General features: G+C 48.2%; 2 protein-coding genes across 2 annotated transcripts; both read right to left on the bottom strand.

Moving 5' to 3' along the window:
- Positions 1-6,357: 6,357 nt before the first annotated feature.
- Positions 6,358-8,210, bottom strand: LOC124667517. Its single transcript, XM_047204787.1, has 2 exons — positions 7,589-8,210; positions 6,358-6,915 (listed from the first exon to the last, which is right to left on the bottom strand). The coding sequence occupies exons 1-2, from the start codon at positions 8,040-8,042 to the stop codon at positions 6,431-6,433; spliced, it is 939 nt and encodes a 312-aa protein (XP_047060743.1). The 5' UTR covers positions 8,043-8,210; the 3' UTR covers positions 6,358-6,430.
- Positions 8,211-12,739: 4,529 nt separating this feature from the next.
- On the bottom strand, positions 12,740-16,817 carry LOC124660810 (protein PIN-LIKES 6-like). Its single transcript, XM_047198647.1, has 12 exons — positions 16,568-16,817; positions 15,676-15,905; positions 15,395-15,474; positions 14,631-14,755; positions 14,417-14,538; positions 14,048-14,275; positions 13,871-13,945; positions 13,676-13,776; positions 13,493-13,545; positions 13,173-13,367; positions 12,882-13,003; positions 12,740-12,769 (listed from the first exon to the last, which is right to left on the bottom strand). The coding sequence occupies exons 2-11, from the start codon at positions 15,871-15,873 to the stop codon at positions 12,882-12,884; spliced, it is 1,299 nt and encodes a 432-aa protein (XP_047054603.1). The 5' UTR covers positions 15,874-15,905; positions 16,568-16,817; the 3' UTR covers positions 12,740-12,769.
- Between the last annotated feature and the right edge of the window lie 1,108 nt (positions 16,818-17,925).

Below are 17,925 nucleotides of genomic sequence, written 5' to 3'. Positions count from 1 at the left end.
GCGTGCGCGGTTGAATCGATAGGCAATCGATTGATGGCTAGGAAACCAAGCCGCACTAGCACGTCCGGAAAAAAGTGAAAGGCGTGTGGAAAAAGACACGCGACGCGTGCCATTTTGACCCCCGGCCGTCCGGCAACGCATGAGCCGAAAGAGAGACGTGCGATGGATGGATGGATGCGATGCGATGCGATGTGATGCGGTGCGGTTCTGCTTTTGGACCAAACCGCATGCATGCACCATTGCACCCGCACTTATCCGGCACCATCTCCATTCGCCGGGAATTCGGCCGCGCGCCCGCGGGTCGCTCTCGGTACAGCTCCCTGCGCGTTGTCTGAAGGCTCAAGATATCATGGAGGTCGAGTGCATCTCACTTGCGGCCGACCTTGCTTGCTTCATTTGCGGCGGGTACATAGCAATGGTTCAGACATTCTAATCGCAGCAACTTCAGCTGGTGCAATTGTTCGATTTGAATGATCCGTTTGAGACGCGTGAGTACATTATAATGAATAGGTGGTACTCCCCGGAGGCCCGGACAGGGCGTTTCTGCACTATGCACCCTTTATTTAAAATGTATTTTACATATATTTTAAAATATCAAATAAATAGAAAAGAAAGTGTCTTATACATCTTGAGATGTTACATGCTTACAAAGTAGTTTCAGCCAAAATCGACATGTTTTGTGTCCTGTTTAAAAAAAAAGATTTTAAATTTTTTAATTTTTTTTACATATTAAGAAACAAATTGACTAGAAAAAATAACATAAATCAAACATAGATACAACCATGGATTGTTGAGGTTCACTACCATTGACCTATACGTCGTTACCATCCTCGATCTTGATGAGAACCTAGGAAAGGTGGCATAGGCACCGCCATGCGGGCACACCGCGGCCAGATCCGGTCACTGCCCGAGCTCCTCCAGCTCAAAGGCCTTGAGGTCGGCCTCGTCCTCCTCCACCTCCTCACTACCACCTACGCGGCCACCACTAGTGTGGGCACCTATAGTGGTGCATGTTATCCCACTTTGCCTGGCGTCATGCTGCTCCGCCCAACTTCGGTTGGAGTACTCGTCGGTGTTGTTGTCCTTGGCTCCGGTGGCTCGACAGCGAAGTACAACTACCAATGGAGGTCTTGTTCGGTCTCGAACCATAGATTTCATAGCTCGGAATTGACGGCATAGGCGGGTAATCGCTAAAAATCAGGCAGGAGAAATGTCCAATGGAGGCAAATCTCAGTATGACACGTTGCCCAGAAGTTCAAATGGCCGGCACCGGAACCCTGTTGTGGTTTAGGTGCTAGCCTGTCGGGCCTCAGGGTTAAAGCGGCAGCCTCTTAGTGCGATCATGCCACCTTTACCGATATGTTGACGCAAACCCCCTATGGAGATAGGTGGAATGTGGGTGGCTGGGTTGCATAGTGGTGTCGGTAGGCCGACGACGAGCCGGCCTCGTGGTCGTGCTTCGCCGGCTTCCACCACCTTTTCGTCATCGACCTCATGGTTGGATCTGGGGTTTGCCGACGGGAAAAGGGAAGTGGCTAGGGTTTGGTGACGGAGATGGAAATAGGGACAGGGCAGTCCACGATAAAAGAACAGGGGGTGGTGGCTCGTTGAAGCGTGGGCAATGAGCCAATGATGGACACAAGAAGACACGAAGATGGTCCGGCTTCAGTCTATGGCCTCATGTCCGTTTATATCGCCTCATTGGGCCTTGCCGCTTGTCTTGTCTAAGCGGGCCAAAAAGACAGTTGGAGTTGCCCTCACTTTAGTCACTTTTAATGCTTTGTAAATATATTAAAGTACCTCAGTCTATCTAGATACATCTCGATTTAGATAAATCTCAGACATCTTGTTATAGACGGAAGGAGTACTATTTCAAAGTTATAGCATCATCCAATAGCTTCCAAGTTTAAATCGGCTGTTGTCTGAAAATAAGGTGATCTATTAGATAGCGACTTGTTTAAGCTCCGGACAAGTAGCCCGTTGGGAGCCGGGCGGTCTGGGCGCGTGCATGCACATGGACGCATGGTAACCTCCATTCTCTAATCCCTCTCGTCTAAAAGCATTAACACCAAATTTTGTCATCACCCGCGCCGCGCCGCGCGCGCGCCTGGAGCACGATCCCTAACCCACTTCACTAGCTCCAAATTAATCTCTCTCTTCTCTTCTTCCGCTCGTCGTACCTGATTTTGTCCTTTGCGCGCAGTTTCTCCTAAACAAAGGCATGGCATGGCTACGTGGAATCAGCTCATGCACCGGCCTCAACTTTCTCCCTGAGTTTGGCCAGAGAGGGAAATTGATTTGAACATACTCCCCGCACGCTCCGGAAGGTGCCAGGAGGACTACGACGTCGGCAGGTTCCTGTCCTGTCCCCTGGCAGGCTGGCTGGCTGGCGACGGCCGGTGTGTGCTGCCGTGGACGAGAACCCCGCGCCGCGCGGGCTGATGCGCGGTGGCGCTCACCGACGTCGGCTGGCGCTCCTTACCGGCTACGCCGATTGCCGACACCATTTTTTTTTCCCATAAAAACGATACTTAATCCGTGCTAAAATAAGTGTCCTAATTTTTTCTAGATATCAATAATCTATAACTAAGATACATTAGCATAAATCTGTATCTAGACAAAATCGAGATACTTATTTTAGAACGGAGGTACTACTACATACCTCAATCAAAACATTATAAATGGATAAAAGTTGAAAACAACATAACAAATGAATATCATTTTAAAGATACCCATGAAAAACATAGGCACGAAAGTCGTAATTGAGATATCCAGTTCGAACGATATTTCAGGCTAAACTTTTCTTCTCAAAAGTAAAAACTGACGAGAGATCTCCGTGAAAAATCTACTTGGTCCTGCTCCAGCTTCGGCTCGATCGATGCTTACATTGCCACAGAACGAGCGGGAAGACATTCTCCCCAAATCTTTCAAAAGGGCGATTTTTTTCCTTTTGCAAATCGTTGGGAAAAGATTACCCTCTCCCGAGGTTAGCCTACATTGGATAGCAGGCGTACTCATCGAGTCGTTATGAACTCGATGTGACTCAAGTGGGGCGAGGCAGAGGGAGAGAGCATTTTTTTTCCTTTTCCGCCATGTTGCCCTTGCTAGTTCCCCTCGTCTGCAAGTACTGGAGTGGGTGAGAGGATACCAAGTTTACATGTCACTACCACCGACATTCTAGTGGTGGAGTCGGCGTCTTGTGGAATAAAATCCTCTTGAATCCATCCTTGTCTCGGTGCGCTCAAAATTCTAGTTGTTGCTTATGCTGCCATGAGGCAAGGGAAAATTCTAGTCTTTTAAGAAGAAATATTTTTCGCAAATTGGTAGAAAAAATTTGATGTTCTTTGGAAATGTTAGGCCTACTAGAGCCGTAAGCAAGATACCTATGAGAGAGAGAGAGAGAGAGAGAGAGAGCAATTTTCCCTTGCATCGTCATGTTTTCCTCATTGGCCCCCTCGCATTGTGGCTACAATGGTCGGAAGGCCGATCATGGGTCTTGGGTTGACATTTGGCAGCAGTCTAGGATATTTTTATGTCAAGTTTGTGTGTCCTTACTATCGGCACTTTAGATGTGGAAGCAACTTCATGTGGAATAGAAGCTTACCACGCCATCCTCATATTCATCACGATCGACTCTAAGGACCAGTGGTGTTTGTGCACCTGAACTCCATGGCTGTCGTGGTTGTTAGGTACCTTGGCATGTCTTGCCACCATTGAGTTTCAGGTTCTCCAATTTACACTTTTGCTTCTCCTCATTTTCTTCTTTGGTTATTAGTTAATTAGGCGTGTGCCTCAGATAACAATGTGCTAACGGTCTTGGGTCTTATCATCTTGTCAATGACAACTCATGAAGATCTTATTGTGCGGGTTTTATCTTATGAAATATGTATGCCCCATGTATAGAGGAAAGCAAATATGGAAGGCTTACTCGAGCGAGCTGCTTCAAAAGACCTTGATGCACCTTTATTCCTGTCTAGGGATTTGGATGGTTGTATCAATTATATTATCTACTAAATTCATATAATTCTTTGTATGTAAAGAAAGTGAACAAAACACAGGTTTTTTGTATTTGAAAAACGAAATAAAAATGCAATAACTTATATGTTGAGGGTCTAAATTACAAAATGTTCTTAAAACTACATTTCTCGATATATTTGATGCTAGATTCCATATTTATAAGTTTAGGTGAAGTTTTTTTTACATAATTTTCGGATGGATTTTTTTTTTTGCACAGTGGCCTCTCAGCCGCATGTTCTTTTTATAGAGGTTCATGTTTTTTCAGCGATTGCTTTCTTCTTGGTCCAATACATTCTCGTTGGCCCAATAATTTCTTGGGTCCATTTTGAAAACTTCCTTGGTAGGCCAGTGCCAGTGGGCTTCACGCGCTCATGGATGGCATTCGCGTCAGACGAACGGCGTTGGTTACTGCAATGGCGCGAACCAGCAGGATGGCGCGGATCTCTGAACCTTCAATACGCTTAAATTCTCCCCGTGCCACCGCCGCCGCGAGTTCACGGCCACGCCACCGCCGCCGGCCAGAGAAATGGCGGCCCTGCACCTCCCGCTCCGCGCCATCGTCTCCAACCCGCATCCTCCCACCGGGCGCCTGCTGCTGCCGCTCCACGCCCACCTCCTCGTCTCCGGCCGCCTCGCCGCCGCCGCCCTCACGTCGCTCGTCTCCCTCTACGCGCGCGTCCCGGCCCTCCACCCCGTCCTCCCGCTCCTCCTCACCCCCGCCTCCCCGCTGCCCTGCTTCAACGCCGCGCTCTCCCTGCCGCACCCGCTCGCGCTCGCCGTCTTCCGCCGCCTCCGCCTCGCCCACTCCCCGGACCCGTTCTCCTTCCCTCCGCTCGCCGCCTCCGCCCCGTCCCCGCACCACCTCCTCGCGATCCACGCGCTCGCGCTCCGCTGCGGCCTCGCGCACGGCCTCTTCTGCGCCAGCGCCCTCCTCCGCTCCTACCTCAGCTTCGGCCTCGCCGACCACGCGCACCGCCTGTTCGACGAATTGCCCCGCCGGGACGTCGTGGTCTGGAACACGATGGTAAACGGGTTCGCGAAGCTCGGTTTCTTCCACCGTGCCTTGGAGTGCTTCCTGCGAATGAGAGCGGACGGCGCGGCGGAGATCAGCAGCTTCACCGTCACCGGAATCCTGTCGGTCTGCACCGCGACGGCGGATTTCCAGCGCGGTACCGCAGTTCACGGGATGGTGATCAAGTCTGGATTCGACCACGATGTCTCGGTGGGTAACGCCTTGGTAGATCTTTACGGGAAGTCCCACAAGGTGGCCGATGCAGCAACGGTATTCGACGGGATGGCAGAGCAGGATAGGGACTTGTTCAGCTGGAACTCCATGCTCTCAGCGTTGCACTACTCGGCTGACCATGTGGGGGCAATGAGGCTGTTCGCACAGATGAGGCGTGCCGCGGTATGGCCCGACGCGGTCACTGTTGCGGCCGTTCTCCCTGCATGTGCACAGACTGCAGCGCTGAAGGTTGGAAGGGAGGTGCATGGGTACATCGTGTCGAGCGGACTGGCTTGTGATGGTGCGCTGAGCGTGTTTGCCTGTAACGCGCTTCTTGACATGTATGCCAAGAGCGGGGCGCTGGATGAGGCGTGCCGTGTATTTGATTGGATGCGCCAGCATGATGTGGCGTCATGGAACATTATGATCGATGGGTATGCTTCCCATGGGCGTGGGCAGGAAGCGCTGGAGTTGTTCTGCCAGATGACAGAGGTCGAAGGGCTTGTGCCGGATGAGGTAACGCTCCTAGCGGCAATGTCGGCTTGCAGCCACTCCGGGCTTGTTGAAGAAGGGAGGCGTTTTCTTAAGGGGATGAAAGAGGAGTTCGGTTTGGACCCGCAGCTGGAGCACTATGCATGTGTGGCTGACATGCTTGGGCGAGCAGGGAGGCTGGACGAGGCGAGAAAGGTTATAGAGGAAGCAGGGGATGTAGGGGCTGGTGCATGGAGAACATACCTTGCAGCATGCCGGATGCATGGTGATAAAGAGAGGGCCCAAGAGGCAGCTAGGATGCTGATGACGACAGAGGAGTCTGGGAGCGGTGGATGGGTGCTGCTAGCAAACACACATGGTTGGGATGGAAACTTTGAGGAGCTGCAGGAGGTAAGGGGGGAGATGAGACGGCGAGGTGTGCAGAAGGCTGCACCGGGCTGCAGCTGGGTCGAAGTGGGCGGAGGAAACAGCGGGAGTGGAACAGTGGTGCATGCTTTTGTTAGCGGGGATAAGGCACATCCTGAGGCTGACATGATCTACGAAATGCTGCATACCTTGATAAGTTGGATGAGGGATTGCAGCGATTTGAGTGTCAGAACCCCATTTTATTCTGTTGAATGCTCGTAACTTTCATATGTTGTTACAAGTTAGCATTGACATGCTATTGAGTTTCATCAACAGACTATTGCTCAGATATTAAAATGGTGCATTACTGGATACAGATAGGCTTGCACCACTAAGACCAGCACTGAAACTTGGACCTGGCAAGAGGGTTTCACCAAATATCACAGTTCCAGCAGCCAGTGCTCCAGCTCCAAGTCCCATTCCAAAGTTTGGTGCGCTGTTCTGGCCTGCAGGTTTTCTTGGTGGCAGATTTATGTAGCTCTGTGGCACTTGCCCTCTACCGGGATACTGTGGTGGAAAGAAGCTGGGGTTTGAAGTTGCTGGTGGTGGCAGAGTTGATGGAACCATTGGGGGATGGTAGCTGTAGCTACTTCCTGTTGGTGGTGGATATGGACGAGTTCCAGGGACTGGCGGCATGGAATGACCGTAGTGATCAGTATCTTCGCTGTAGCCCCTATAATGGTTGTAAGGCGGTGGTGGATAATTATAGACTGGGCCATCTTCTATAGCTAATGTGATGCCGACCTGACCTGGGTGCTTCAATCCGTCAGGTGATCCTGCAAATCAACAGAAGGGATATAGGTAAATACTGTATGTGGACCGTAATAAAAGAAATATGGTATATAGTTCTGAAGCTTGTCTTATTTAACTTTTGATAGTAAGAACTAGATCGTAGCTCCTTTTTTATAGCTTGCTACCATGCTCTACCATTCCTAAGTTTTACCCTTTTGATAGTAAGAACGAGATTGTAGATCCTTTAACTATAGCGTGCTACCATACTCTGTTATTTCTACAGTCTAACGATTTATTTGTTCTTCTTCTAACACTGTTATCTAAAAACAACAAAAGTGTTGGTCATTCTGTATACATTCGAAACCTATGAATGGATCAAGCATGTTGTGCTTACTCATCCAAGAGTAGGTGTTGGTCATTTCCTTACAACTGAGGACAAATGTGCCAATGTAGGGGTACACCATATACTTCTGTTGAGTGTTGCTACGGGAAAATGGGTCATACAGATTTTTTTTTGCAGCATATGTAGATAAGTACCCAAAATAGTACTATTGATTTCCAACTATTATTGTCATTTTAGTTCTGAGAACCATTCTAGTGTTCCGTGCAAAAGTTTTGGAAAAATATCTGTTTTACGAAAACCCCTGCCCTCAAGTGTTTGATGCAGATGCCAAAATCAGATAATTTCACTCTTGCAAACAAGAAATTTCTGTTTACCTGAAACTTGACCATGATGATCTTCTTCCTTGCATATCCGGATGGATATATCCACAAAGCCGTGAGATTTGTCTGACTTCTTCCTCCTAAGCTGAAAACTCCCAGTCTCCTCGATGGCCCCAGAATGCTCCTCACTGTGTGCAAATTTGTCAAGGTACTCTTTCATCTGGAGAACTGCAGCTCCATGGAGATGCTCCCTCAGGAAGATGGGGTCTCTTCTGTATACTTCAACTGTCAGCTCCATCCGCTTCGTGGCCAGATCATGTTCATCGACGGACACCGAGAACTTGGTGCCCCAACATGCATTTGAGTTTCCAGACGCATCAATCTTGGTGCAGTACTTGCTGCTGGGATCAACCCATCCGACTGAGAACCACTGTGGCTTCAGGAGCGATGTTTTGCGGCCTAGACCGCGTGCGGAGATTATGCAGAACTCGACTGATACTTTTTCCATTTGTATGAAAGGGACACTGAGAAGCTAGCAGGATGTGATGCAGACCAGGGCAGAACATATGATGTGAAGGTGTATCATCTCATAGGCATCCTTCGCCCTGCTGCAAAGTTATTCCAAGACGATAACAAGGACATGTTTCGTGTTTACTTTGTTGCTTCCCTGTGGTAATGGAATCAATTCTAAAGATGTGGCATTAGGACATGGAAAAGCAAAGTTGAAATGTGGTGGCAATGGAATGGAATCATTTCTCATCTGGAAAGATGGTGTTTGTGTTAGTGGTTTGTTCCAACGGGCTATTGGGGGACTGCAATTAACGGTGCCAAGCTGAGTTTCGATAGTATTTATTTTCGCTCCACCTTGATGTCTTGTAGTGTTACCCAGTATATTTGGGTACATGATGCTCAGGGAAAAAGGCGCTACAGCAGTCTTATGCCTCGGTGGTACAGGTCATTCAGATTGCCGAATTCTCAGCCGAAAGATGAGCATTGTTTGGACCAATCCTAAGGGTTAGGTCTCTGTTTATACTCCTGGAACTTGGCTTATTTATCAGCAAATCGTTTCTATGTTGGGTTCCACGGCTGATTTCTTTGGCCTGGCAGTAATTTTGAGAAAGTAGCGGCATGGTAGTAAAGAACAACGTATCTTTTCAGTGTGTTTCACGCCGTATCTGCGCAGGCTTTTTTTATACGCGTGAACTGGATGGTGTCGGCCATTACACGCATTGCTGCATTGGGCCTTGGAGATCAGAGTTGACCAACTGAATCTGTGTCAGGGCACGGACACCCATACCTTTGTTTTGATTTGCTTGTGCTCATCACTCATCAGCACCGGCCGTGTGTTCGTGCCGTCGTGATGTAGGCATGTAGCCGCCTTGCGTGATCACTTGACATTAGTTTGTACTAATACAGTAATCTTCTTATTTTATTCGGTTCAACTTGACGAGTGCTCCATTTCATCTTTTATCAATGTAATTTTTATTGCTGAGGCAAAATTGATTATTGAAGATAAGGTTGATTTGTCATATAATGACCTAGGGAGAATACCGGACATCCCGAGATGAAAACGATAAAACGGATCCTTATGGCAAAGTATTGCACAAAATAGTTTCATAAAACTAACCATTTTAAGTAGCCTATGGGACATAGCGATGTGCACAACAGGCGATAGAGCAATCTCCAGTAGCGTCCCTCAAACCATCCTCCAAAGGGATTTGGGGAGCGCCGGACAAAAAAACGTTCCCAGCCGCGTCCCCTAAAGCTGTTTTTTGTCCGACGCGCCCCGATACGGTGTTCGGCGCTCCGAGCCCGTCCCGCCCCACAGAGGACGCTCCGGCCACGCCGAACACAACGAAAAGCGAGGCGAAGCGACACGGGCCCGACCCTCAGCGGCACATTGAATTTTAACCTAACCGTCGCCTAACTCGCGAAGGAAGTTATTCGCGCGTAGTGACACACGACGGTATCTTTGCCTTAATGGCGCGGCGGCAGCTGCGTGGCAGGAGGAGGCGCTGGCGGACATCATTGCGGCGTTCGACGCCTCCACGGCAGAAGAGGCACGGCGGCGCCGGACGGAGGAGATGCGCCGGCGGTGGGATGATGAGCGGCGACACCAGCGCGAGGAGCGCGAGGAGCAGTACCGTGAACGGCGGGAGGCGATCGAGCGCCGGCAGCGGGAGTCGATGCAGCGCTCGCAGCATCTGGCGGCGGAGGAGCGTCAGCAACGGGAGGCGGCGCTGGCGGCAACGAAGGCGGCCTGCGGGAGGCAGGCGGAGGAGTTGGCGGCGGCGACGATGGAGGCGCCAACGGATGAGGAGGAGGAGGCGGAGGCGGAGGAGGAGACCGAGGTGGAGGATGACGACGACGAGTTCGAGTGGTCCGACGACGACGGGCCGCACCCGGACGAGACGGCCGATCAGCAACGCGCGCTCGTCGAGTCCTTCGAGTCGGAGAAGAAGCTCCAGGACGCCGCCCGTGCCCACGAAGAGGCGCAGATTCGTCGCGCCGTCGAGCTCTCCCTCCAGGCGGCGCAACAGTGGAGGGCAGGCGACGACGCGTTGCTGGAGCAGCGGCGTCTGGCCACCGCCCTACGCATGGAGAGGCGGTGCGCGCAGCAGGAGCTGCGGCAGAGAGGAGGCGACGACGGGGCAGGGCCATCGAACGCACCGCCGGGCGGTCAGTAGGCTAGGGTTTAGATGAAATGTAGCCGTTTTCATTCAAAATTTGTAATATATAATCAAATTTGATGAAAACCTTTATTTTCATGCACTAATATTTATTTGGTGATTCTATTTGGGGGACGCGACTGGGGAGCGACGTCCCCCAAACACGACACGAACAAAACATGTTCCTTAAACACTCGATCTTGCGCGGTTTAGGAGACGCGACTGGAAATGCTCTTACATAGTACTTGCTAGTGTGGTACGTCCGGGTCCAATACTTGATAGGGTAGCCCCGTAAAATGTAGCTTAGCCGTCGTAGACAAGGGAGCTATCCTCTCGATTTTGCATAAGGTTGAGCCAACCCACCCCTCACGTACCCTTTGTCATTTCCGGAATTTTTATGTGAATGATCAAAAATGGACCCAGTGGCTACACCTATGTCAACGCCTTATATGAGTGCAGTTATCAAATAATCCGGATAAGTTTGTGTGGAAACTTAATGATACTGGTATCTTTTCAGTAAAATCAATGTATCTTGACTTGATGCAGGGGCATACAATCTTTCTACGGAAGTATTTGTGGAAGTTAAAAATTCCATTAAAAATCAAAATCTTCATGTGGTTTCTCAATAGCAAAATATTACTGACTAAGGATAACTTGATTAAAAGGAATTGGAAAGGATGTACAAAATGATCTTTTTGTAATGAATCAGAAACTGTACAACACCTCTTTATAGATTGTCCTTTTGTTAAGATTATTTGGCGTATGATATATTAACTTATAATTTGCCTCCTCCGACTAATGTTACCAATACGTTTGGGAATTGGCTTAATGGAGTTAATAAACATGATAAATCAAGAATACGGATTGGCATTTCAGCTGTATGTTGGTCTATATGGACAACTAGAAATGACATCATCTTTAACAGACAAACGGAAACTAATTTTTTGCAGGTAATCCGACGTGCTGGATTCAGCAATGGGCGCTGCTTCTACCGGAAGATCAGCGGGAGAGTATGGCTACTGGGTGCAACCGTCTGCTAACGGTTACTCAGGACTTCTTTTTCCAGGGTGACTCCGAGATGTTTAAGATGATACTATTTTTTATTTTTAAATGGTTGATACTTGTCTCAACCTTACCTGCTATGTGATGTAAAATTGCTATAGTACTGATGAACTTCGCTTTATTAATAAAGACCGTATACATCGTTTTGATGCAGAGGTTGGGCTCTGCCTCTTTTCGAAAAAAAAATGGAGAAAGAGGGTAGCCAAGAGGGTGGGGGCGCGATCCTCTAAATTCATTATACATCGTGTGACACACAACCTCCTTGCTCACAATTTTTTGTTGCCTACTCGCGTACCAGGCTACTAGTACCACGCCGTGTGTCTACGTACATGTTCTGCACGTGCACAAGAAGGTCGCGTCGTGTCATGTTAGGTGTATCTTCAAGCTAGAATACTTGCAAGTTGCAAATTTGCAAATAGTGCGTGCACGGCGCACCAGAAAGCTCAGTCAACCAACCAAGTGGAATTAACTGTGGTACCTAGCTGACGATTCCGGCGTCCTGCAAGCTGCATCCACTCCGAGGGGATCTCGAACCGTGCCTGCCAGTGATGTCGTGGTGGACGCGGGCGAGGTTGTACAGTTGTGCTCCAACCTGCACGGCACCATTGTGGTTTGCCACATGAAAAAAATGCGTAGGAGGAGCACTAAATTGATCGACGTGGGCAAAATCGTTTTGTGAAATAGTTTTAGGCAAAATTCATTTTGTGCAACAGTTTGCTAGGACCAGTTCTGTCGAAATCGACACATCCGGAGGTGAGATGCTGACCAGAGATCCAAAAGTACTCCTATCATCGAAATCGGAATTATTGGCTCAGATCTCTAGGACCGCAGATCTATGTATAAGCACATGGAGAGATCACACACGACAATGCACCTCATAACTTCTCTACGATGTGTTGCTGTCAGTTCGGCGACACCGGCAACATGTCAGCCTTGCCATCGCTGGCATGAGGTTGTACATTATTGCCTTGATAATCAGATCCATGTATCGATAGATACGTCCTGCGCCACGGGTTTTTTCATGGAGAAGAAATGAAATATTCAGGGTAACATACAAAATATTTCCATGATGTTTCAATGATACACATCCTGCGTCATAGGTTGCATCCGATGTTCTTTTGACTGCTATCTTTCATTTTTGAACTCAAGCAGCAAGCAATACCACTGAATGCAGATCATGGGGTGCTACATAGTATCTGAAATACAGAAGAAATATAGGTGGTGATAACAAAGGCACCGAACCCGGTCTAAAAGGTTCAGGGTAACCTGATGATGGGCACAAGCTGCTGCTGTTCTCATCGACCACTGCTAGCAGCAGCGAGACGGGGCCAAAACTAACATAGCAGTAGCATGTACGCAAGCAGGCACGAGAAACCATCTGTACCGATACAACTCGTACCTTCAGAGCTGCCACCACGATTTAGTAGCTTTTGTACAAGTCATGACAATTCTTCAAGATGTTTTGACGGTAGCATTAGCAGATTACTGTCGTTCAGTACAGTATCTGTAAATCAAATGAGAGTAATATTAGCGTCAACAAATCGCTGTTAATCTACTAATGCTGCAGACAGTGAGCACAAAAAGGAAAATAATTGGCACACAAGGGAGCGGCGTACTTAGAAGAGCAATGTCAAATAGAAAATAATCCAGCCTGCCATGGAGAATATAGCAAAAATATGCACCCAGAACAAGATCGCGGCTGATTCTTTTCCACACCCTCTAAGGTTTGCAACAGCACCTGCAAGAAAAAGAAAAACACTTATTATCAGATTCCATAATGTGGTTTGCTAACATGCAGCACATGGTGCCCCACGACCACTGTTTACAGATCTCAACAAACAAATGTTATCAGATGAATCTTTAAACATGAGCACATGGTGGTAAGTGATAAGCTTATTTTCTCATACCTGACAACACTGATGTGGGCATCGAATGCTGCAGTAGTAGGACAAACTTGAACATTTTGTCATCTTTGGGAATGAAACCGAGTTTATCAACTAGCATGACGATGCCAACCCCAGCCATTGGAACCAAGATCAACCGCGCAAAGATAATAGCAACGGTGGTTCGCATACCGAGTCTTTGACTTCCTTCGCCAGGACCTGATGAATAAACAGGGGATAGTGTTCAAATCTGGAGAAATCATCTCAACACCACAAACAATGGAGGGTTTATTATACTGATACGCTACATCTTTGCAACCGTTTGAAAGGAAATAGATGCTTACCATCAACAAGATTACCCCCCACAGCAAGCAAAATGCAAGGGATCATGGCTTCCCTGGAAATGTGATAGAATTAGACAGTAGCAGTCATCATGCCTAATTTTCAGTTCTGTTGCTTCTATCACTTTATTGGTACAAGGTCTATGTTTTTTGGAAAGGGAATTTGGGCGGAATAAAGGTAATTACCCAAGAATCAGGCAGCTGTCTGTGAAGAAGAATAGAGGTGCATCATCCGTGAATATCAAATTCTTCAAGACAGGAACAACACCAATGCCAATTGCAAAAACCTGTTCCATAGCATAAGATAGAGTTTTCAAGGCACATAATGCAGAGATATTTTTTCTGAATAGTTGTAGTAGAAACATTTGCATCAACACATACGGAGGCTATAATTGGTGGCTGAAGAAGCTGCTTGTCCTTTAGGAATTTCACCACACATCCAACATAGCTCATTATCTGCATAAGTAGAGCACGGTTATTTATTTCCCATTAGAATGTAATTGCTTCAAATTGAATAAGAAAATGTTAAGTGCATGAATCGCTGCTAGCCTTTCTTACCTTTGATCCTAGAGAAGTATCACCCTTTTGATTCCCCTCGACAGATAGCAAAGGCTCATCCTCAGGTAGAGTACCAGTACTAGTGCTTATTGGATATTTGCTTACTTCAGGAGTCACATTCTCTCCAGATGCTATAACTGGGAGTTTCACCTCATCACCATCAAAGGTCTCTCCTGGTGGTGGAGAAAGCATCTTGAACACATATGTGTAAACAATAATTGCACCAACCTGTCAAAAATTCATTCAGCAAATGATCACAATGGTTACTCATATTCCTAATCCAAACATCAATCTGTTATCGTTGTGTTGTGTGCTAGTCATCTGTCTTAGAGCAAATCAAAAAACACATGAGAAAAGAAAAACACATACCCATTGACCAAAAGAGATATACGCATTTCCATCTTGGCTGCATTTATCAGAGTCACCAAAGGGATTTGATGGATCCCCGCATAGTGCTGCAATAAGAACAAGAGGTATATTTCCGATATTTCCTGTGGCAGAAGTTAAGGGGACAGATCAGTAACTGATAGAAGAACAAAAAAAATGGAAATTCAAAATTTTCTCAAGAAAAAAAGAAGCCCACCTATTCCGATGTGGATAACAGTAAACTTGAAGTACGGATAAGGAGGTCGGATGATGGACGCCACCACAAAGCCAATCAAAGAACCGGAAACGGCACCTACAACAATATTTACTGGAATATACCACCTACAAAGTGCAAGAAGGGAGAATGTTAAAAGTAGGAAAAGAAGAACACGATAAATGCAAAAGTTACTGCCCGAGGCAAAAAGGTAGTATGCCATCATGGACAAACATGTAAGACAGGATCGGCTAGTTTCAAAGATGTAGCTTGACCAATTCTAACAAGATGGACACTAACGGTAACAAACAATATGGTAATTCAGATAGACTAGGTAAATGGATTGGAATAGTTGCTCAAGTGATTGCGTTACTTCAGTATATTGTTAGCGAAGAACTTCTATTGAATTAGTTCAATTTCATTCCGACCCTTAAAATTCAACCGGAACCAATTAATCCCCTGAAAAATCATTCCTTTCGCTCTTGGATGGTACCCTTTTTTGTCTTATTTTGTAGAAACTTGGAAGTGTGGGAGCACGTTTTCTTATTCAGGGGTTCCTGACTTACATTCTCAGGGTATTCAGCAAAAGAGTAAATCACACAATGATAATTTGAGTAAAAATGAACTAATAATATTATCACCCAGTAGCTTGCATGACGAAACCAAAGAAATATATACATCACAATCAACAAGTCATACTGGCACAAAACAGAGGTAGTAAATAATTGGACAAAGAAAGTAACATGTACATCGGGAGCAACCCTTACCACAGCAGCAACTTCTCGAGCGTGATGGCGCTACCGAGTTGGGAAAATATAAGGCAAGGAAGCAGAAGCGAGAACACAAGCTGCACCAGAAAGTCAGAGCGTAAGCCGACGACGAAAGATCAATAATTCAAGCGAGCACTGTCAGCTGGCTATCGTCCTACTGTAGACAGCACCCAACCACCATTCTTTTGCTCCGAGCGTGACTACACATCAATTAGCTAGTACTAAGAATTTACTGACAAAGTAGAATGAATGAAGGAAAGAGCAGAGAAGCTGCTCACCCCGTTGAGAAGCTTGCGTCCGTTGGGCTGGAGTATGTTGACGTACTTGGTGGCCATGAGGAATCCCATGAAGCAGACGGTGAATACCTTGGCGATGGGCAGCACGGCGTACTTGAGCATGGAGAGCACGGAGGTGTTGGTGGAGCCTCCCTGCGCCGCCGTGGCCAGCGCCTCCATGAGCGACCTCCTCTCCATCATGGCTCAGAAGCAGGACCCACAGAAGAAGAATTCTGCAACCAAGAACGCGACTTTAGGGTGCCAGATATAGGGGCAGCACAAGGAAAATCCGAGGACTGCTTTTGACGCTCGGTTGCGCCAGGATTAGCCCAACCGGAAGGAACACGCACGCACAGGCCAGCGTGCCGGATTAACCAAGTTGTCGGTACTAGCTAACTGTCTTCCGGTCCGTGCAGTACGACACGGCGGCCGATGCGTGCGGGGAAGAGCCTCGAGTCGAATTGGGGAAAAACAGCTGGAGGGGGCAGAAGGAAAAGTATGCTGAACTAGATTCCAAACGAGGCCGCGACGGCCGCAAATGACGGCACCGGATTCCCGAGCGCGTCGGCGGCTGCCTCCACCGAATTCGGGCGGCCGGGGGGATCCGGTTCCGCGAGCGAGGGCGACGTCGGCGTCCGGCCGGCTCCGCCGGATTCGTCACGCCTCGCCCAACTAACTGCTGCTGCTCACGGAAACCGCTCCGCGGGGAGCTCGGAGGTCGGACGCAACTGAGAATCCCGAATCAGCCGGCTGCGCAGGTAGTCCAATGCGCGAGACCGCGGTCCGCGCCGGCGGCCGACCGCCCCAAAAGCTTGCGCCTTCCAATGCCAAAAACTAAAACAAAGAAACGGGAGCTAATGATCCGGACGAGAGCGAGATCAGCGAGAGAACCAACCGCGGAATCTAGGAGGGGATCCGCTGCTGCTGCGGCCTGCGGGGTGGGCAGAAGCCGTCCTCTCCTTGAGGGTTGGAGCTCGGCTTGATGAAGCAGGTAGCGCTGGCTGGAGCGGAGCGGCTTGCGAGTGTGGCTATGGCGAGCGAGGTTTCAACGGAGAGGAAGGTGGTTTGGTTTGAGGGGAAGGAGGGCTGAATCTGGGTGACGGCTGAGGGAAAAGGACGAGACGGAACGGGGTCGCGTAGGTGTGATGGTCTCTCCTGTTCAGATGACACGGTGCTTCTTTATATCCTCTTTTGGATTCCGTAACGGAGGGTCCACGGCACAGGGCGAGCACCGCGAGGAGTGACGCTCCGTACGGCGTGATATGGTGGCACTGTCGGCGATGCCCAGGTGGACGCTGTCGGCTAATGGTTTCTCAGAATGAACCCTCCCAAAAATATTTCCAAAATTGGCCGTTCCGAGTAACGGTATGTCGCCGCCGCCGCAACACCCCGCCATCGTGGCAACGTGGGGCACACAACTTCCCTTCAGAGGGACGCTACCCTTTATATCAGGTTAAACCGCGCCGCCCACACGAGCCCTCCACCTACCTTCCTAACAAGTCAAACCCGACCACAAACGAAGAGATGCCCTAGGGTGTCGGTGGCTCTCTCTCTCTCTCTCTCTCTCTCTCTCTCTCTCTCTCTCTCTCTCTCTCTCTCTCTCTCTCTCTCTCTCTCTCTCTCTCTCTCTCTCTCTCTCTCTCTCTCTCTCTCTCTCTCTCTCTCTCTCTCTCTACTCCTCTCTCTCTCTCTCTCTCTCTCTCTCTCTCTCTCTCTCTCTCTCTCTCTCTCTCTCTCTCTCTCTCTCTCTCTCTCTCTCTCTCTCTCTCTCTCTCTCTCTCTCTCTCTCTCTCTCTCTCTCTCTCTCTCTCTCTCTCTCTCTCTCTCTTCTCCCAAATCGCCCAGATCTAAAGAAATCTTTGGTGGATTTCGCTCTCCATCCCTCCCCTCCGGTCTTCTCCTCCAATTCCCTCAATTTCATTCAAAAAATTGCCACAATGGCCCTTTTCTGCTAGTATAGGTGGAACCCTAGTTCATCCCCAATTTTGAAATTTCTATGGACAATTGCTATTATGCCTGGTGTTTTAGCATTTTTGTGGAGTTGAGAATTTTGTTGACTTCAAGATTTAGTATTATACATGTGCGACCTAGATATGCTTAAGGTATGTCGTTATGATTTGGTGTTAATCTTGGCATGTGTAGGTACATCTTGGTAATCCATATTTTTGATCCATAGCTTGACTAATATACTTATCCTTGATGCATCTGGTTGTTGTAATTTTATTTCTAGATGGCAAGAATTGTTAGTGTTCA

The sequence above is a fragment of the Lolium rigidum genome, chromosome 6 (genome assembly GCF_022539505.1).
Source record: "Lolium rigidum isolate FL_2022 chromosome 6, APGP_CSIRO_Lrig_0.1, whole genome shotgun sequence".
Lineage (NCBI taxonomy): Eukaryota > Viridiplantae > Streptophyta > Magnoliopsida > Poales > Poaceae > Lolium > Lolium rigidum.
This window is presented reverse-complemented; position numbering and strand designations above follow the sequence as displayed.

Bases quoted from the DNA above. Each gene is read 5' to 3' on its own strand.
- LOC124667517 (XM_047204787.1), bottom strand. From the start codon at position 8,042: ATGGAAAAAGTATCAGTCGAGTTCTGCATAATCTCCGCACGCGGTCTA. The intron at 6,916-7,588 runs GTAAACAGAAAT...GTTGATTTGCAG, and splicing joins TCATCATGGTCAAGTTTCAG to GATCACCTGACGGATTGAAG.
- LOC124660810 (XM_047198647.1), bottom strand. From the start codon at position 15,873: ATGATGGAGAGGAGGTCGCTCATGGAGGCGCTGGCCACGGCGGCGCAG. The intron at 15,475-15,675 runs GTGAGCAGCTTC...TTTCTGGTGCAG, and splicing joins GACGCAAGCTTCTCAACGGG to CTTGTGTTCTCGCTTCTGCT. The intron at 13,777-13,870 runs GTATGTGTTGAT...GCTATGGAACAG, and splicing joins AGCCACCAATTATAGCCTCC to GTTTTTGCAATTGGCATTGG.